Source organism: Hemitrygon akajei, chromosome 9 (genome assembly GCF_048418815.1).
Source record: "Hemitrygon akajei chromosome 9, sHemAka1.3, whole genome shotgun sequence".
Taxonomy (NCBI): Eukaryota; Metazoa; Chordata; class Chondrichthyes; order Myliobatiformes; family Dasyatidae; genus Hemitrygon; species Hemitrygon akajei.
Genome location: NC_133132.1, coordinates 33,637,234 through 33,659,152, shown reverse-complemented (window position 1 = coordinate 33,659,152; position 21,919 = coordinate 33,637,234). Strand labels below are relative to the sequence as shown.

At 43.2% G+C, this 21,919-nt stretch overlaps 1 protein-coding gene across 3 annotated transcripts in view; it reads left to right on the top strand.

Annotated features, from left to right (window-relative positions):
* pnisr (PNN-interacting serine/arginine-rich protein) overlaps positions 1 to 8,973 on the top strand; it is a 40,903-nt gene extending 31,930 nt beyond the window's left edge. For all 3 annotated transcript variants that reach the window (XM_073055741.1, XM_073055739.1, XM_073055740.1), the window contains exons 11-12: positions 7,086 to 8,196; positions 8,423 to 8,973. In XM_073055741.1, coding sequence (XP_072911842.1) covers positions 7,086 to 8,196; positions 8,423 to 8,453 — 1,142 coding nt within the window. In that variant the 3' untranslated portion in view covers positions 8,454 to 8,973. The remainder of the gene's footprint in view (positions 1 to 7,085; positions 8,197 to 8,422) is intronic.
* Positions 8,974 to 21,919: the final 12,946 nt, after the last annotated feature.

Sequence of the window (21,919 nt, the reverse complement as noted above, 5' to 3'; positions counted from 1 at the left end):
GGAAACATCAGACTTTGGGATTTATCCACCCTAATTTGCCTCAAGACAGCCAGTGTCTCCTCCTCTGTAATCTGTATTGGGTCCATGAACTTGTTGCTGCTTTGCCTCTAAACTTAGAGTCTATATATGTGTCTGTTTTCCAAGTAAGTACAGATGCAAAAAATCCATTTAAGATCTCCCCCATCTCCTTTGGCTCTACAAATAGATTACCATTCTAATCTTCCAGAAGACCAATTTAATCTCTTGCAATCCTTTTGCTGTTAAAATATCTGTCGAATCCCTTGGGATTCTCCTTCACCTTCTTTTAGCTCTCCTGATTTTTCTAAGTGTTCTCTTACATTTCTTATACTCCATAAGCATCTTATTTGTTTCTACCTGCCTATAACTTCTATGTACCTCTATTTTTTCCTTAACCAGGACCTCAATATCTTTTGAAAACGAAGGTTCCTTAAAGTTCTACCTTTTATTCTGACAGAAAATTACAAGCTTTGTACTCTCAAAATTTCTATTTTGAAGGCCAGTCACTTACCAAGTACTCCTTTGGCAGAAAAGAGCCTTCCCCAATCATTTTGAATAGAATAGTCCTTCTTGCCAATAATGTAACATGTTGATCTGAAGATGAAATACCCCGAATATGATTCGGAACTATTCCAAATAGAACCTATTAGGTTGTAAATTAATTTTCAGAGCTTTAGAAATTGTAGAAAATAAAGATTTCCAAATCGATTTTAATGAAGAACATGACCAGAACGTATGTGACAAAGTAGCTACTTCACTTTTACACCTATTGCAGTAGTTGTTGATACTAGGAAATAATTTAGATAGTCTCTCCTTTGTTAAATAATAATGGTGAACAATTTTAAACAATTTTGATCCTCAATATTAGGAGCTCCATTACCTTTACAGCTCTCTAAAATCCCAAATTTAAATCTTTACCCTGTTATTAAACAGTCCTTACAGATTTGGTTTCAGTTTCGCAATTTAAAAAATTTTAAGCAACTTAAATTGTCTAGTTCTTTATATCGAAACTTTTTATTTAAACCTTCAGTAACCGATCCCATTTTTCTCATATGGAGAAATAAAGGGATCCGTTCTTTTACAGATTTATTTTGTGATGGTCGATTGATGACTTTTGAAGAGTTAATTAACAAATATTCTCTCGCTCATACACACTTGTTGCAATATCTTCAGGTTAGACAATTTTTACAACAATATCTAAGTTTCCATATTTGCAAGAATCTGATTTGTTGGATACCATTTTGAAATTGAATCCTTTAGTGAGAGGTTCCACTGGTAGAATTTATAATTTATTTTTACTACAAAAAGAGAACCTGTCACTAAAGAATAAACAAGATTGGGAGAGAGAACTTAATATTACCTTTGTTAATGAAGATTGGTTGTGAGTTTTGAAAAGGTAAATTCTTCTTCTATATGTGCCAATCACTGTTTAATTCAGTTCCCCAGTCATTTTTGATACCATCAAAATTGGCCTTTCTCCATTTTAGAATCTCAACCTGCGGACCAGACCTATCCTTTTCCATACTTACCGTAGATTTCGCACTACAGAGCGCACCTGATTAAAAGCCGCTGGCTCTAATTTTAGAAAGAAAATCAATTTTGTACTTGTACAAGCCGCACCGGATTTTAGGCGGCAGGTGTCCCACGTTGTAATATGAGTTATTTACACAGAAAGATATTACACGTGAGGATTTTTTAACTTTTAATTAAATCCGTATGGTAACATAAACAAATACATATTGCAAATGCCTTTAACTTAAAAGCAGCGTTTTCGCTCGGGTCTAACGTGCTCGGGTCTAACGTGCTCGGGTCTAACGTGCTCGGGTCTAACGTGCTCGGGTCTAACGTGCTCGGGTCTAACGTGCTCGGGTCTAACGTGCTCGGCTAATGTGCTCGGGTCTAATGTGCTCGGGTCTAATGTGCTCGGGTCTAATGTGCTCGGGTCTAATGTGCTCGGGTCTAATGTGCTCGGGTCTAATGTGCTCGGGTCTAATGTGCTCGGGTCTAATGTGCTCGGGTCTAATGTGCTCGGGTCTAATGTGCTCGGGTCTAATGTGCTCGGGTCTAATGTGCTCGGGTCTAATGTGCTCGGGTCTAATGTGCTCGGGTCTAATGTGCTCGGGTCTAACGTGCTCGGGTCTAACGTGCTCGGGTCTAACGTGCTCGGCTAAAATGTGCTCGGGTCTAATGTGCTCGGGTCTAACGTGCTCGGGTCTAACGTGCTCGGGTCTAACGTGCTCGGGTCTAACGTGCTCGGGTCTAACGTGCTCGGGTCTAACGTGCTCGGGTCTAACGTGCTCGGCTAATGTGCTCGGGTCTAACGTGCTCGGGTCTAACGTGCTCGGCTAACGTGCTCGGGTCTAATGTGCTATCGCAAACCGGTATTTCCCACAAGACCGCGGCAAAACCGGATGTGATGTCATAGTATCCCGGGATGTACAGAAAACAAATAGATAGATACTTTATTCAACTAGAAAATACTAACAAATGAATTACTAAGCGAAAATATTATAAACTAAATAACTGCCATAAAGGCAGCACAATGCTTTTCTTCGAGTGTTTTCCATGTTGATGAGGGTGAGTACAAATGACTGATTTACAATAATTTAATTGTGAAAGTGCGCTTGATTTATCGTACAATTTCATTGGACCTCTGTGAACTACTCTTCAATTTTATTGGTCTACTGTTACGAGGCAAAATGTTTTTGGCGGCATGAAAAAAAATCATGCATTAGCCGCACCGTAGTAAAGGCCGCAGTGTTCAAAGCTGTTCAAAGCGTGGGAAAAAAGTAGCGGCTTATAATCCGACATCTACGGTAATTTAAAACTAATGGCATTATGATCACATTCTCTAATTGCAGATCTGTATGTGCTGGTTAAGGAAACTTTGTCCTGAGCACATTTGACTATCTCTATCCCATCTAGTCCTTTTACAGACTGGGAGTCACAGTCAATATGTGGAAAGTTAAAATCATCTCCTATAACAATCTTTTGTTTCTCGCAACAGTCTGCGATCTCTCTACAAATTTGTTTCTCTAAATCCCACAGATGGTTGGGTGGTCTATAATATAGTACCATAACACGGTCATACCTTTCTTATTTTTCAGTTCCACCCATAATACCTTACTTACACCAGTTCTCCAGTCTGTTCTGCAGAGCACTGCCATGACATTTTCCCTTAATAGTAATGCCATCCCTCTTCCTTTAATCCCTCCCCTTCTATCATGTCTAAAACAACAGAAGACCAGAATATTGAGCTGCCAGTCCTGCCCCTCCTGCAACCAAGTCTCATAATTCCAGGTGTTGATCCATACCCTGGGCTCATCTGCCTTTCCTACAATGCTTCTTGCATTGAAATTTACGCAGCTCAGGGACATTAGTTGCACCACACTCAACCTTTTGATTCCTGGCTTTATCTGAGGTCTTAACAAGATCTGTATCCACAACCTCTCCAGTATATGTTTTGGCACTCTGGTTCCTATCTCCCTGCAACTCTAGTCCAGCCACACCCTCCCCTGTGCAGCACTATCAAACCTTACTGCCAGGATATTGGTCCCCTCCAGTTCAGGTGCAATCCGTCTCTTCGGTACACGTCCTACCTTCCCTGAAAGGGAGCCTAAAAAATTTGACACCTCCCTTCTACAACAACTCCTTAGCTAAATGTTAAACTGTTTGATCTTCCTATTATTTCTGGCCTCACTAGCACATGGCACAGGTAACAGTCCTGAGATCATAACCCTGGAGGTCCTGTCCTTTGACCTAGAACCTTACTCCCTGAACTCACTTTACAGAACCTTGTCACTCTTCCTAGCTATGTCATTGGTACATACATGGATCACGTTGGTTGCTCACCCTCCCATTTAAGAATACTGAGGATCCAATCCGACCTGTCCCAGATCTTAGCACCCGGGAGGCAACATACCATCCAGGAATCTCATTCCTGACCAAAGATCTCTTTTCTGTTCCCCTAACTAACGAATCCCCTATCACCATAGCTCACCTCTGCTTTCCCCTTCCCTTCTGTGTCACAGAGTGAGACTCAGTACTGGAGACTTGACCATTGTGACTTTCCTCTGGTAGGTCATTCCCTGCAACACTACCCAAAGTGGTATACTTGTTTTTGAGGGGGTTGGCCACAGGGGTACTCTGTGCTGGCTGTTTAACACCTTTCCCCTTTCTAACTGTCACCAAGTCTCCTGTGTCCTGCACCTTGGGTGTAACTACCTCTCTATATGTCCTATCTATCACCTCTGCCCCCCCTCCCCCCAGCCGCCGGAATTTATCCAACTCCGTCTCCTTAACACAGAGTATCAAAAGCTGCAGCTAGAGTTGTGTCAGGGACACTAAAGATCCCTGCCTTCCACATCCTGCAAAATGAGCATTCAGTTATCCTGCCTGGCATTGCTACAGTACCAAATATAAAGAAGGAAACAATAAACAAACTGGGGGGAGAAAATCTACCGACAGTTTTACTTTGAATTGAGGTGTTGGGGCCTGGGCCCAAGAGTGTGGATTGAGCCAGTGTTTGGCACCATTGCTGGAACGGACTTGGAGGCTCTTCGATGTGGCAGAACCAAGGCAAGACTGAATTGAGGTGGTGAGGTCCGGGCCCGAGAGTGTAGCAAACCAACAAGGGCCTGAGTCTGAGAGAGAGGAACGACCGGAGGTTGGATGTTTTTGGCACTGGGTCAGATTGCAAAGATCAGGGTGTTGGGGCAGAAGTCAAGGGATAGGCTGGTTCAGCTTGCTGCTCCATGAGATTTACTTGTCACTCTGCACTGAACTGAGGCTGTGGCCTGCAACTTATGAGCAGCTGGATCAGCTCCAGTGATGATTGGTTTTGGGTACTGGACTTTCCTTCGTGAACTCAGTTCTTTGAAACATAGAAAACCTACAGCACAATAAAGGCCCTTCGGCCCACAAAGTTGTGCTGCCTTAGAAATTACTAGGGTTACCCGTAGCCCTCTATTTTTCTAAGCTCCATGTACCTATCCAAAAGTCTCTTAAAAGACTCTATCGTATCTGCCTCCACCACCATTGCCAGCAGCCCATTCCATGTACTCACCACTCTTTGCATAAAAATCTTACCCCTGATATCTCCTCTGTACCTACTTCCAAGCACCTTAAACCTGTGCCCTCTTGTGGCAGCCATTTCAGCCCTGGGAAAAATCCTCTGACTATCCACACGATCAGTGCTGCTCATTATCTTATACACCTCTATCAGGTCACCTCTCATCCTCCATCGCTCCAAGGAGAAAAGGCCGAGTTCACTCAAACTGTTTTCATAAGGCATGCTCCTCAATCCAGGCAACATCCTTGTAAATCTCTGCAGGATGGGTTCCACATCCTTCCTATAGTGAGGTGACCAGAACTGAGCACAGTACTCCAAGTGGGGTCCGACCAGGGTCCTATATAGCTGCAACATTACCTCTCGGCTCTTAAATGCAATCCCATGATTGATGAAGGCCAATGCACTATATGCCTTCTTAACTACAGAGTCAACCTGCGCAGCTGCTTTGAGCGTCCTATGGACTCGGACCCCAAGATCCCTCTGATCCTCCACACCTCCAAGAGTCTTACCATTAATACTATATTCTGCCATCATATTTGACCTACCAAAATGAACCCTCACACTTATCTTCCTTGCTTTTGTTTGCACAATTTGTTTTTGTTTCTGCACATTTGATTTGTTTAAATGGATTCTGTTTGGTTTCTTTTTGTGCCTGCTTGTAAGGTGTCTCAAGGTTGTATATAATACATAAAATTTGATAATAAATGTACTTTTGACTTTGAACATTTGAACTTTGGTAGTTGTTACAGATAATCTGGGTAAGTTTCAGAACGTTTCATTCTGCTGCACCAGGGTTATAAAATGTTGGTTTGTTCTGTTTCTTTGGCTGCAAATTTACAAAAAACAGTTTTCATGTTTGCTTACATCATGGGTAAATCTTCCCCTAAGAAACTAGGGCTTCTGAACAATCCATGGCCTCAGTCATACATAATGGGAAAATGCATATCATATGTAGTTTCCAAGGCTGTGGTGCAGATCAAGTAATATGGAGTCAAAAGTTTGTCTGTTCTATGTTAGTACGTCTGTTTGGGCTCATTAAATAGTTGCTATTATGCATGATCAAAAATGGCCCATGGCTTTTATTTTGGGCGCTATAGTAGCGTAGCAGTTAATGCAACACTATTACAGCTTTGGACATCTGAGTTTAGAGTTCAATCCCGGCATCCTCTAAGGAGTTCCTGTGTCCTCCCTGTTGAACGTGTGGGTTTCCTCATTGTGCTGTGGTTTCTTCCACAGTCCAAAGATTTACTGGTCAGGAGATTCATTGGTCATTGTAATTTGTCTTGTGATTATCGTCGTCACTGTTAGGTCACATCTGGAATTTCCAGTTGGCGGACGATTTCCCTCCACTCTGTCCCGACACTTGTCATTAATGTTGTTGTTTTGATCCTTTATTGAGACTGACGTATTGGGAAATCATGTATTCCGCAGGTTACAGCAGTGGTTTGCCTTTGCCTACTGCAGGGTGAGTTTTAAGAGATCACCACCTCATAATCACCTCTTGTGATTATGCTGGGGTTAAATCAGGGTTGCTGGCAGCTTGGCTTGAAGGGCCAGAAGGGTCTATTCCATGGTAAATAATAAACAAAGAAATGCATTAAGGTGCAACTCAGAAACACAAGATGCTGGAAGTCTTGAGTAACACGTACACAAGTCAACATCTATAGAGGGGAATAAACAATCTACATTTTAAGCCAAGTCCTGATGAAGGGTCTCAGCCCAAATTGCTGAATATTTATACCCCTCCAATATTTGCTAAGTTCCTCCCGCATTTTGTGTGTGTTGCACTAAAGTGTAATTTCTTTTTCAGTAACTTGTTTAACTCTTATATTCTGTGCTCAGTCTCAAATTACTTTGAGGTTAATTAAGGTACAGTCTTCTCATTAAAATGTATGAATAACTTTTCAAATGTTAATGTGTTAAGAAAATGTTAACTCTTGAAAAGTAATGAATATTTTGTAAATTAAAATTATATTTTATTTTCCTCTTTTCCCAGATACAAAGCATCATCAGGAGGGCAAAGTTTTCAGGGAGGTGGATTCTAAGGAACAGAGCAAAGAACATGGTGGTGCAGTAAAGCAGGAAGGGAAGGAAAGAGATTGTGAGACTATTCCTGAAAAGAAAAGAACTCACAGTGAAACCGAGCCCAGCTCAGAAGTGGGCAAAGGTTTTAGTGAGAAAGGTTTGAAGGAAAAGGCCCCCAGAAACCGAAGTTCATCAAGCAGTAGTAGTGTGAGTAGCAGCAGCAGTGGCAGTGGCAGTAGCAGCAGCAGCAGGTCCAGAAGCTCGAGCTCCAGTGCCAGCACAGAGAGCAGCAGTAGCTCAAATTATTCCCTTTCACCTAAAAGAAAGAAAAAGTGGAGCCACAGCAGGTCCCCGTCCCATAAAAGCAGGCGCCGGAGCAGGAGTCGGAGTTACAGGAGGGAGAGGAGCAGGAGCCACGGGCAGCCTAGGAGGAGCAGTTGGGAGAAAGAGCGGCATAGGCACCGCAGTGTGTCCCGCAGCAGAAGGAGCAGAGAAAGGCACAGGAGCAGGAGCAAAAGCGATGCTAAGCGTGTCAGCCGCAGCAGGAGCAAAGAAAGACGCAGGAGTCCCGAAAGGCGCAGGAGCCGTAGTGGAGGAAGAGTGAAGCAGAGGGGCAGCAGTAAAGACAGGGACAGGAAAAAGGTCAGGAGTGGGAGTGCAGAGAGGGTTAAGAAGAGAGAGGAGAAGAAAAGGGACAGGGAAAAGGAACAGGACAGAAAGAAAGAAAAACAGAAGAGTAAGGATAAGCAGAAAGAAGATAATGACGGCCGCAAGTCGAGCAGTCAGGATGAGAGTAAGCTGAAGCGCAAGAGGGAATCAGAGCGGATGTACCCGGGAGGTACCGGCAGTAAACTTCCGCAGCAGTACTCTAGGCAGGATAGCAAATCCAGCAAGAAAGGATCTGCAAAGGATGTCAAAAAGCACTCAGACACAGAATCTAGTGCAAGGAGCAGCTCTCGTTCTCCAGATAGCAGGGAGAAGAAGGCAAAGAAATCAAAACGCAGTCGCTCAAGATCAGTGGAAAAACCTCAAAGGTCTGGTAAGAAGGCAAGCCGCAAACACAAGTCTAAATCACGATCAAGGTAGTATACATTTTATACAATTTTCTTTTGTTTATCTGTAAAGTTGTAAGGCCAGTAATGTTAAAAGGCACGAACATATTGGTCTTTTTTATGTATGAATGTGTAAAGATAAAATTTACAATTAAAAGCTTAAGTTGAAATACTACAATTTTAATTAGTCTAGCTAGTGAATGAAGTGGAATCTTGTCTCTTATTAATTTATTTCTTTCTCTCATTTCTTCTGCAGGTCGCGAACACCCCATAATCGTAAGCATTAAGGGGGAAAGCTCCGGCACCCTTGCTGTGATCAGAAATTCCATGAGTTTTGGAGGATTGTCTCATTATAGAGGCATATATGACAACTGTGTAGGTGTTTATATGTATATAGGTGTAAATTTTTTCCAAGTGCTGTCTATAGTTCAGTACTTGTTTAGGGTTTTATTTGTATTGCATTCTTCAGAGATTATTCACAGTGTAAACAGTTTGCTTTCAGTTGTAACATTTTAATATAATCTGTAGTCGGCTGTCAATAAACTTTTCAGGTTGGTTTTGTTAAAACATTTCCCACTGTTTACTGCTGATGTTAATGGCGTTTTAAAAGGTATGTGGATCAAAATCTGAAAGAGATTGAATGAAGAGCACTTGAACGCAAAGCCGTAATGTCCGTTGTAAGGCTACACAAAAACAAAAGAGTCATCTAGATTCTGAGACCAGGTTGCAGTCTTTAATTAATTCCCACCTGTAATCTGTGCATATGTTTAAAGCTGTATATTAAATTCCTTCAAATTTTCTCTGGTACAGATTAATGTGGAGTTCTCATTTAAAATAACTTGAGGGAATAATTTATAGTCAGAATTGTATACATTTTCAATAGGAAAATAACCAAACTTAAGATCCTTTCTACCAGACTTGCAAGTCACAGCAGTCGCACTTTTTGGATGTCAGCTTTTCAGTGAAATGTTATTTAATGCCATTGATAGATACATTATTTTTAGTAGGACAAATTGAGACTTCTGTGCAAGTTAATCGTTTCTGCAGAAGGATTACAAGTAGCTGTACTTGTAGGAAGGAAGCGGTGTGGAGCCACCAAGAAGTTACTGGTGTACAGAGTGGAGTAAGGCCTAGTAGAGTATCAAATTTGGTGTTTCAATATGTTTGCCAGATCCTTTAGGCTTCTTGGGGACTTAGATGTTTAGTCTGAATCAGTGACATACATTATGAAATTTGTTGCTTTGCAGCAACAGTGCAGTGCAATGCATAAAATATACCATAAGTTGCCATAAAAACACTGTATATGTTAAAAATTTGAATAAGTAGTGCAAAAACTGAGCCAAAATAGTGAGAGTGTTCAAAAACCATTGAGAAATCTGGTGCAGAGGGGAAGAAGCTGTTCCTAAACTGTTCAATGTACCTCCTCCCTGATGGTAGCAATAAGAAGGCACGTCCTGGATAGCGTGGGTCCTTAATGATACTACCTTTTTGAGGCATCGCCTTTTGAAGTTGTCCTCGATGGGGAGGCTAGTGCCCATGATGGGGGTGACTGAGTGCAGCTTTTTCCGATTCCCTCCATACTAGGCAGTGATGCAACCAGTCAGAATGCTCTCCATGGTACATTCTGATTTAACCTGCAGGGAAACCTTTGATGGAATGAAACTCTAGTATCAAGCTACAGACTGGTTGAAATAATAATTGTAGGAGGTATGTTATAATTAACATGGAAACAAATGTTTCCAGAATTCAGTGAGATGAAGCAATATCATTTCAGAAAGACCATCAGTTTCTTTGGTTTTAGTACACTTTGGGACAAGGTGAATTCAACAAATTATTGAAACTTGAGCCATCCTTGTCAGCGTGGTACAAGGGTAAAATATATTTTATCTGTGCATTGTCACTGATTTCAGGCCCCTTTGAATTTTTCATTAGACGTAAACTCTTCTGGAAAGGTACAAACCTTTCAAAAATTTTCAATTTTGTTCTGCACATTTGCATTTCTGAATTAAACAATTATTAATAATCTGGTATTATTTTTCAAAAAAAGCAAAATAATCCATCTTGATGCTCAACACCTAATCTCAAACAAGTATATTCACATCAATATTCAGAATTAAATGTAAGATTTTAATTTGAAATCCAAACAGTAAATCTACAGATTTTAATAAACATTTTTGTTCAGAATATTTGTGTGTATGTTTTAACTGGTCGTGAGACATTATTAAGGCTATTAGATTGCACTTTCCATATGAAAAAAGGACAATTACAAATGGAATCCAGCAAGTATGAAATATGATGTCATAAAATATTTATACAATCATCATGGACCTGTACAGTTTAACCATTCAAGCAGAAATATTTTTCAGGTCTGAAACATGAAGGATGGTGGGTCCAGAAATCTTTTTAACAGCTCTTCCAATACTCAGTAGTTTCTCGGATCTGGCTCAGATAAGAAAAAATACATACTCCAATTATCGACTTAGAACTACAAAACTATGTTTATTATAACAGGACAGGGCAAGCATTAAAACACTTACCTAGGTGTGCGCAGGTCCCTTTCTACAGCACACCTCCCACTCAATCCTTGACATTGTTCACGACAAGCCTATTGGTGAGGCCTCAAAGAACTGCTCCAAACTCCCCAACTACTTTACTTTTATATCCTTTCCACCGATATGAAAAAAACTGTAGTAAATGGACCAGCGAGTGCAGCATCTCAAACCTCCAAATCAGAGCCAACCATCACTTGCCACCACTCTTCAAGAGTTCACCGGTCTATTCAACTAACTTCCATGTTCCTGTGTTCTCACGGTTGTACTTCCATAGTAATAATCAAGGTTCTGTTACGCTCAGGCCACAGGGGTGGTGAGACGTTCAACAAGCACTTAATAGCTGGGCAGAAACAGTAAACCTTAATTCTGTTTTATGCAGCACTACGATAGCGTAGTGATTAGCATAACACTATTACAGCTTAGGATGGCAGAGTTCGATTCCAACATCATCTGGAAGCAGTCTGTCGTGGGTTTTTTCCGGATGCTCTGATTTCTATTGCAGTCCAAACATGTACCAGTTCAAAGGTAGATTAATTGGGCATAGTAAATAGTCGCACTAAGGTTAAATCGGGGGTTGCTGGGCAGCGTGGCTGGAAGGGCCTCTTCCTCAATGTATCTCAGTAAATAAACAAGGGGTTGTGAATTCCTAATTTCATAAGTAGTTACAGCAATTTTGTGACATCTACATGCTGGTCGACGTATAACTAGTGGATCTTAAGGCTTACATTCAACAAGTTAAACTGAGTTTTTAACCCGAAACATTAATACATTTTCACCATCTACCAAGTGTGACAGTGGAAAAGTGTGTATGGAACTGCAGGAAATAGCGAAGATACTTAATGAATACTTTGCTTCAGTATTCACTACGGAAAAGGATCTTGGCGATTGTAGAGATGACTTGTAGTGGACTGAAAAGCTTCAGAATGTAGATATTAAGAAAGAGGATGTGCTGGAGCTTTTGGAAAGCTTTCAGTTAGGTAAGTCACTGGGACCAGATGGGATGTACCCCAGGCTACTATGGGAAGTGAAGGAAGAGATTGCTGAGCCTCTGGCAATGATCTTTGCATCATCAATGGGGATGGGAGAGGTTCTGGGGGGGTTGGAGTAGGGATAGCCCAGGAAATTATAGACAAGTGAGTCTTACTTCAGTGGTTGGTAAGTTGATGGAGAAGATCCTGAGAGGCAGGACTTACAAACATTTGGAGAGGCATAATATGATTAGGAATAGTCAGCATAGCTTTGTCAAAGGCAGGTCATGCTTTACGAGCCTTATTTGATTTTTTGAGGATGTGACTAACATATTGATGAAGGTAGAGCAGTAGATGTAGTGTATATGGATTTCTGCAAGGCATTTGATAAGATACCCCATGCAAGGCTTATTGAGAAAGTAAGGAGGCATGGGATCCAAGGGGACATTGCTTTGTGGATCCAGAACTGGCTTGCCCACAGAAGGCAAAGAGTGGTTGTAGATGGGTCATATTCTGCTTGTAAGCCGGTGACCAGTCATCTGCCTAAGGGATCTGTTCTGGGACCTTTGTGATTTTTATAAATGACCTGGATGAGGAAGTGGAGGGGATGGGTTAGTAAATTTGCTGATGATACAAAGGTTGGAGGTGTTGTTGATAGTGTGGAGGGCTGTCAGAGGTTACAACAGGACATTGACAAGATGCAAAACTGGGCTTAGAAGTGGCAGATAAAGTTCAATCCGAATAAGTGTGAGGTGGTTCATTTTAGTAGGTCAAATGTGATGGCATTAATGGTAAGACTCTTGGCAGTGTGGAGGATCAGAGGGATCTTGTCCGAGTCCATAGGACACTCAAAGCTGCTACGCAGGTTGACTCTGTAGTTAAGAAGGCATATGGTGCATTGGCCTTCATCAATCATGGGATTGAGTTTAGGAGCTGAGAGATAATGTTGCAGCTATATAGGACCCTGGTCAGACCCCACTTAGAGTACTGTGCTCAGTTCTGGTCGCCTCACTACAGGAATGACGTGGAAACCATAGAAAGGGTGCAGAGGGGAGATTTACAAGGATGTTGACTGGATTGGGGAGCATGCCTTATGAGAACAGATTGAGTGAACTTGGCCTTTTCTCCTTGGAGTGATGGAGGATGACAGGTGACCTGATAGAGGTGTATAAGATAATGAAAGGCATTGATCTTGTGGATAGTCAGAGGCCCAAGGCTGAAATGGCTAGCACGAGAGGGCATAGTTTTAAGCCGCTTGGATGTAGGTACAGAGGAGATGTCAGAAGTACGTTTTTTTACGCAGAGAGTGGTGAGTGTGTGGAATGGGCTGCTGGCAGTGGTGGTGGAGGCGGATACGATACGGTTTTTTAAGAGACTCCTTGATGGCTACATGGAACTTAGAAAAAGAGGGCTATTGGTAAAGCCATAGTAGTTCTAAGGTAGGGACATGTTCGGCACAGCTTTGTGGGCCGAAGGGCCTGTATTGTGCTGTATGTTTTCTATGTTTTTATGTAGTATGAGGTGTTGCTCCTCCAACCCAAGAGTGATCTACCAATCTCTGTTTTAACTCTGAACCTCCACAGCCCTCTGTGCTAGAGTATTCCAGTTTCACCATCCTGTGTGTCTGAGAAGAATTAATTCATTTCGATACTAAATGATTTTCTTATCCTGAAACTGTGACTAATTCTAGAATTCAGCCAGCAGAAACCTATCAGGCCTGTAAGAACATTGTTATGTTTTGGTAAAATTTTCTTTCATTCCTCTGAACTGTTGCAAACGCCAGGCGATCCATCGGGATGGCACAGCAGCCTAGGTGTTAGTGTACCCCAGCTGTAAGATCAGGGTTCAGCTCCCACCGCTGTCTGTAAAGGAGCTGCTATGTTCTCCCCTTGACCACACAGGTTTCCTCCCACATTCCAAACATGTACAGGTTAGTAAATTGTGGGCCCATCAGCCTCCTCAGGACAGAAACATAGAAAACCTACAGCACAATACAGGCCGTTCGACCCACAATGCTGTGCCGAACGACGACTTTAGAAATTACCTCGAGTTACCCATAGCCCTCTATTTTTCTAAGCTCCATGTACCTGTCCAGGAGTCTCTTAAAAGACCCTATCATATCCGCCTCCACCACCGCCGCCGGCAGCCCATTACCACTTACCACTCTGCGTAAAAATCTTACCCCGGACATCTCCTCTGTACCTACTTCCAAGCACCTTAAACCTGTGCCCTCTTGTGGCAGCCATTTCAGCCCTGGGAAAAAGTCTCTGACTATCCACACGATCAATGCCTCTCATTATCTTATACACCTCTATCAGGTCACCTCTCAACCTCCGTTGCTCCAAGGAGAAAAGGCCAAGTTCATTCAACCAATTCTCATGAGGCATGCTCTCCAATCCAGGCAACATCCTTGTAAATCTCCTCTGCACCCTTTCTATAGTTTCCACATCCTTCCTGTAGTGAGAGGACCAGAACTGAGCACAGTACTCCAAGTGGGGTCTTACCAGGGTCCCTTTATAGCTGTAACATTACCTCTCGGCTCTTGAACTCAATCCCGATCTACAGAATGGAAAGCTTGAGTTGACTGACTGTGATATTTTACTTTTTATTCATTCATGTTAAAAACATATTCTTTAATTTTGAAAAAAAATATATACACGTACACTCAATAGTCACCTTAGTAGGTACCTCCTGTACATAATAAAGTGCCCACTGAGTGTATAGACATGGTCTACTGCTTCTGTAGTTTATCTTCTTCAAGGTTCAGCAAGTGCATTCAGAGATGCTCTTCTGCACACCACTGTTGTAACACATAGTTATTGCCACCTTCCTGTCAGCTGGTACCTGATGCACCATCAATAACTCTCTCTGAGACGTGAAGGCGAGATATCGGCTTTTATTGACTGGAAGAAAGAACAAGCAGTAGTTGACCACCATACTACATCCTGGAGACTGAGGGCCAGGCTCAGGCCTCAATCGCCTTTATACTGGGGTCTGTGGGAGGAGCCACGGTCAGTGGGAGGGGCCACAGGAACAGTCAGCAGGGGGGCGTGTCCAGACAGGTATATATAGTTCACCACAGTACCAGTCTGGCCATTCATTAACCAGGTATTTTTGTGCACAGAACTGCTACTCAATGGATGTGTTTTGCTTTTCACACCATTCTCTGTACATTCTAGAGAACTCTTGTGTGTGAAAATCCCCAATCAGCTTATGAAATACTCAACCCACCCCGTCTGGCACCAACAATCATTCAACAGTCACTTAGATCATATTTCTTCCTTATTTAATCTTGTGATTGTTTTCAGTTGCCTCTGAATGCCTTGCTGTGCAGTCACAGAGCTACTCAAACCCTATGCGATTTGAATTGAATAAACTGAATTTCTGAGCTCGAGACAGACTGCTCATTAACTGCTCTTCCAAAAAAGTTCTGAGTAAATATCTGCTCCATTAGGACTACCCTTCAAATTTGGTGGAACTATTTTTATGTGATACTGAAGAACTAATTCACATCCTTATATCGAATAGGCGAGATTACTGCAGTGCACTTTTCACTGGCCTTCCAATGCAATCTATTGACAAACATCAACTCATTCAGAATGCCGCTGCTTGACTTCTAACTAAAACTACGATGAAGGAGCATCACTCCTGTCCTGCACTGGCTTCCTGTATCTTTTAGAATCGATTTCAAAGTTTTCTTACTTGTTTTTAAAACTTTTAATGGTCTGGGCCCGAAATGCACCACAGAATCATTTTTGTTTTATAATCCTGCTTGAGCTCTCTGGTCATCTTTTGCTGGTCTCTTAAAATTAAGCAGTCTCCCTCAAAAGATATTTGGTAGATCAGCTTTTCTGAACTACTCTGCTAAAGTGTCAACTCAATGCCCAAAACCATAACACATGCAGACTCAGCTGACACTTTTGAACACGAGCTCAAAACCTATTTAATTTTACTTCGCTTTTAACTAACACGTTTTTGTCTTTCAAGTCATGTTTGCACTTTATCCCATTGTGAAGTACTTTGAACTACATCGTTGGCATGAAAAGTTATAATGTAAACTAGTTACTCTAGTAAACACAAAAGAAACTGGGAGCTTGTATCACGGAGTGCTTCAGAAAATGAGCTTAACTATATTCCCTGTGGAGATGGTGAACTGGAATGATCCTAACATCCTAGAAAGCCTTCAAAGATTCTCATGCGACAAAAAAATGTACTCGGTTTTGTGCACAAGAAATCACTTCACCATATTCCACACAAGTAATTCTTATCTAACAGATTTAACTTTGAAGTATAAAGCAGAGGCTTCAGAGGGCATTGGCTAAACCTCACGGAATGTTGAGAGCAGGTTTGGACCATCTAGGCCATGCCAAACCATTAATTGGCCTAACCCCATCGACCATAGCCCTCCATAACCCCCCGCACATCCATGTACATACACTTCTCTTAAATGTTGGAATCACCGCTTACGCTGGCAGCTCGTTCCACGCTCTCACGAGCCTTTGAGTCCCCCTCATGTTCCTCTTAAAACATTTCACCTTAACCTATGACCTCCCAACCTCAGAGGTAAAAAGCCTGCTTGCCTTTACCCTATCTGCGCCCTCACAATTTTGTCTACCTCTTATCAAATCTCCCCTCAGTCTTCTACATTCTAAAAGAATACCATCCTGGCCAATTCAGTCTTTACCTTTAACTCAGGTCCTCAAGTCAGGGCAACATCCTTCTAAATTTTATCACCACTCTTTCAATCTTATTTACATCTTTCCTGTAGGTAGGTGATCAAAAATGAACGCAATACATGTACTTCAAATTAGACCTCACCAACGTCCCAACTCCTGTACTAAATACATCAATTTATCAAGGCCAATGTTCCAAAAGCTTTCCTTATGACTATCTGCCTGTGATGCCACTTTCAAGGAATTATGGATCTGTATTCCCAGATCCTTACATTCCACCACACTCCTCAGTGCCCTATCGCTCACCGTGTAAGACCTGCCCTGGCTGGTCCTCCCAAAGTACAATGCCTCACACTTATCTGCATTATATTCCATTGTCCACTACGTCCCAAATCTTGGTATCACCTGCAAATTTGCTGATCCAGTTTACTTACACGTTGTCATCCAGTTTGTTGATATAGATGACAAATGACAATGAACCCAGCACCCATCTTTGTGGCACACCACAAGGCGTCTAATTAGAGAGGCAACCCTCTCTACTACCACTTTCTGGCTTCTCCCACGAAGCCAATGTTTAAATGAACTTACTAGCTCATCTTAAATGCCGAGCAACTGAAACCTCTTGACCAACCTCCCATGCGGGACTTTGTCAAAGACCTTGCCAAGGTCCACGTAGACAACATCCACTGCCTTGCCTTCATCAACTTTCATGATAATTACCTTGAAGAACTCTGTGTTTGGTTTGACGCGACCTACCACACACAAAGCCATGCTGACTATCCCTAATCAGTACCTGTCTATCAAAATACTTAAATAGCTAGTCCCTTAGAATACCGGCATCTGGAGAAGTGTGTTGCCTTAGAATACCTTCCAATGACTTTCCCACTACCGATGTCAGGCTCACTGGCCTATAATTTCCTGGCTTATTGTTAGTAGCTTTCTTAAACAATGGAACAATACTAGCAATCCTCCAGTCCTCCGGCACCTCACCCATGGCTGAGGATGCTTTATATGTCATTGTTAGGGCCCCTGCAATTTCTGCACTATTCTCCCACTGGGTCCGAGGGAACAGTTTCTCAGGCCCAGGGATTTATCCACCTTAATTTGTCAAGACAGCAAGCAGCTGTAATCTGCATAGGATCCACGATCTTGCTACTGCATTGCCTCACATCTGCAGACTCTGCGTCCGTCACTCACATGAATACAGATGAAGAAAAATCCATTTAGGATCTCCCCCATCTACTTCGGCTCCACACACAGATCGCCACTCTGATCTTTTAGCCGACCGGTTTTCTCCCTTGCTCTCTTTCTGCTCTTAACATATCCTCAGAAGGCCTTAGGATTCTCCCTCACCTCGGCTGCTAGAGCAAACTCACGCCTTCTTTTGGCCCTCCTGATTTACATACAGCGAGTTTTCATTATGCACCGTTGAATGGGGTGTGAGAGTCCAGTGATGTAAACCACTGTGGGGCCCTCTATTGGTCGGGGTCGAACATGGTTGCATCCTAGCCGTCTACGTGATACACGAGCCAGGACAGAACGATACGGAGAGAGAGCTGTTGCCCACGCAGCAGGCTCTCCCTCTCCACACAACCGATGAACCCAAAGGAACGGCAGACCGGGATACACTTTGGCACCAGCAGCATCACAGGAGCTGCCAGTCAGCATTGAACTCAACACAGGACTGCCTTTTGGAGATTCCAGCTCCAGATTTTTCCTGGGGGTTCACTCCTGAAGCCTTCCCCGAGGCAGCAGAGGTTTGAGATCGGAGTCTTCCTTCTCCTATAAGAGTTTCCAACCATGGCTGACAAGCTCCATCTGCCTGGAGAGTCTGGTTTTAAGGCACCAGGAACCCACCTTTGCCCCTTCTCCTGTCACCAGAAATGGTCCCACCAGGCTTAGTAGCTAATCCACATGTGAAGGTCAGGAGCTGGGCTTGGTTGTCAGAGGCTGTTTGAGACGCGTCCCTTTGGGAGTATTTAATTGATAGTGGGAGCTTATCCCCACTACCACCCCCAGCTATAACAACCTTAAGGAATGAGGTGTAAAAGCCCAATAACCTTACATAAATATATTTGTCTTTCGTACCTCCATTGCAATTATTTCTAAAAAAAAGTTTAGTGCTCAAAGCACATTAATTATCAATATATACTATATACAGCTTTGAGATTCATCTTTCTTGCCGTTAGCCACAGAACAAAGAAACGCGATAGAATCCACAAATAACCCATACAACAAATGCTGACCAACACCCAATGTGCAAATAAAACATGCAATCAATAAAAAATCAAAAATCAATCAATAGAATCCACAAATAACCCATACAACAAATGCTGACCAACACCCAATGTGCAAATAAAACATGCAATCAATAAAACATCAAAAATCAATCAATAGAATCCATAAATAACCCATACAACAAATGCTGACCAACACCTAATGTGCAAAAAAAAAACCCATGCAATCAATAAAATAAAGTAAGCAATTAACACACAACTCACGAATCAACAGAGACCCCAAAAGTGAGTCCACAGCCACAGAGCCAGTTCTGGTAAAAGAGGATTTCTGCTTTTCTGAATTTGTGGGGATTTCTATTGCAAAGTTCAGGTGTAATTGCAAATGATCAAAAACATTCTTACTTAAGAGATGCTTCCCTGTAATACTTACTTTGAAATAAAATAAATAATAATCTCATACAATATATAATACCTGAATTTGCGCTGACCCACAAAATTCATTATACAATTATTTAGTCTTGAACTGCGACGCCCTATAAATATTTACTGATACACTGTGCTGGGAAGTGCCACAAATATCAACATGGATGCTGTTGGCCTGAAATGAAAGCATTTCCCCCTAACTCCAGTATTTCGTGTGCGTTTCTCGGATCTCCAGCACCGACAGGTTTTCACTTGTACGTGTTATTTTGGTGCTGCCCTCTGGTGTTCGCTCTGGAAGAACAAGCTGGACCAGGACAACTCCGGGACGTGGGTTTTTTTCTCTCACTGTGACTGTATGTTTTCTCCTGAACTCTTAACCATATGTGCTATTCGTGCAAAGTTCAGTGTGCTCTTTGCCGCTGGTGTTTTGCACCTTGGAGGAATGCTGCTTCATTTAGCTACATTCACGCACGGTTGAATGATAATGAAACCTGAAGATTTCCTGCATCTGCAGAATCTCTTGCATCAACTCTGCTCTTCGCCCGATTGCACACATTCCCATGGTCCTCCCCCACCTCTGCAAGAAAAACCAAATCTTATTTTGTATTCGATGATATCTGACTGCTTGTCCAGTTATAATTGTTTTTTAACACCACTCACCTCAATGCTAAACGTAGCGGGTGGTGCGACACGATTACAGCGCGGAGTTCAGAGCTCAATTTCGGCATCTTCTCTTTGTAGGTTCTTCCTGTGACTGTGTGGCCTCCTCCGGGTGCTCCGGTTTCCTCCCACAGTCCAAAGACGCACTGGTTAGCAGGTTAATTGGTCATTGTAAATTGTCCTGTGATTAGGCTAGGTTAAATTGGTGAATTGCTGGTCGGCGTGACACGGTGGGCTGGACGGACCTGCTCCAGGCTACATCTCGAAGTAAAAGTACAAACTGATTCCACAACCTATGGACTCTACAACTCATGTTCCCTGCGGTTAAGCACGGCTTGTCTTCTTTTGCACATTCCCTTTCAAGACAGCACTGCTGAAGCACAGCGACGACTTGCTGGTAGCAAACCAAACAAACGATACTGTAAATTACCGTGTTCATCACCCTTTTTGCCAGGTACAACCACTGCAGTCGATAGCCTGTAACTTCCCCTTTCGGAGTTGAGCTTTTGAATCGCCTGTATGAACTAGCACTTCTGAGGCGTGAACTGCAGTCTCGAAGGTGGAGGATGGTTGCGGCTTAGCGGGTACGGGCCAAATTGAGGCTGTGAGGCCCAGGCCCGAACCAGAGAGCGAGGAATGACCCACTGTTTGGTTGGTTTAAGTGCCGGGCCAAGGGCCCAAATTAAGGCCTGGGTCCGAGAGCGAGGAATGACCCACTGTTTGGTTGATTTAAGTGCCGGGCCAAGGGCCCAAATCAAGGCCTGGCCCCGAGAGCGAGGAATGACCCACTGTTTGGTTGGTTTAAGTGCCGGGCCAAGGGCCCAAATCAAGGCCTGGGCCCGAGAGCGAGGAATGACCCACTGTTTGGTTAATTTAAGTGCCGGGCCAAGGGCCCAAATCAAGGCCTGGGCCCGAGAGCGAGGAATGACCCACTGTTTGGTTGGTTTAAGTGCCGGGCCAAGGGCCCAAATCAAGGCCTGGGCTCGAGAGCGAGGAATGACCCACTGTTTGGTTGGTTTAAGTGCTGGGCCAAGGGCCCAAATCAAGGCCTGGGCCCGAGAGCACATCGAAGCAGCGGGACCCAGGTCTGAGATTGAGGAACGTCCCGAGGTTTGGCCGACCTAAGCACCAGGTCGGATTGAGAAGGTGAGGTGAGGATCGCGACAAGCTCGCTGCTCTGAGGGGTCCACTCTTCTCCGCGGTGAACTGAGCCCGTGGCCTGCAACCCACGGGCCATTGGACGGTCTGCAGTGATGACCGGCTTCCTGGCTGTGGACTCACGTTACTGGACTTCAGTTCTGAATGTCATTGTTTGCACGATTTGATATTTTTCCCCCTGCACATGGGGTATTTGACCGTCTTCTTTTAATGGGATTCTTTTTGTTTTGGCTGCCTGTAGGGAGATAAATCTCAAGGTTGTACAAGCATACATACTCTGATAATAAATGCACTTTGAACTTGGGTTGTTTGTCAGTCTTTATGTATAGTTTTTCATTGATTCTAGTGCACTGCTTATTCTCCTGTGAATGCCTGCAGGGAAGTGAGTCTCAGGGTAGTATATGGTAAGATGTACGTACTTCGATAATACATTCACTTTGAACTTTGAAATACCGGAGGAACTCAGCTAGTCTGGCAGCATCTGTGGAGGGGAAACACAAAATACTGGAGGGAGTTTTGCTGTGTTTCTATTGGCTGAAACGTGGTGGAGAGAGGAACTGAAGAGGGACCAGGGTGGCAATTCCTGCAGCATCTCCCGTGCACTGCTCAATGTTTCCAGCATCCGCAGCCGCTTAGCGTGCCCAACCCGCTGCCCTGCTCCCGTTCCACTCTCCACTGCGGCCAGGTACCATCTGCAGGCAGTCGTTGGCGGAATTTCGGATGGTGACGGGGAGGCGTACAGGAGCGAGATAGATCAGCTGGTTGAGAGGTGTTGAAACAAAACAAGCTTGCACTCAGCGTCAGTAAGACCAGGAAATCGATCGTGGACTTCAGGAAGGGAAGTCGGGGGAGAGCACATACCTGCCCTCATTGAGGAATGAGCGGTGGAAAGAGTGAGCAGTTTCAGATCCCTGAGATTTCAACATCCCTGAGGATTTATCCTGGGCCCAACATGGAGTATTCATGTAACTACAACGAAGGCATGACAGCGGCTATATGTTATTAGGTGTTCGAGGAGAATTTGTACTGTATGTCACCAAAGAATCACTATTTTTTATAGATGCATTGTGGAGAGCATTCTA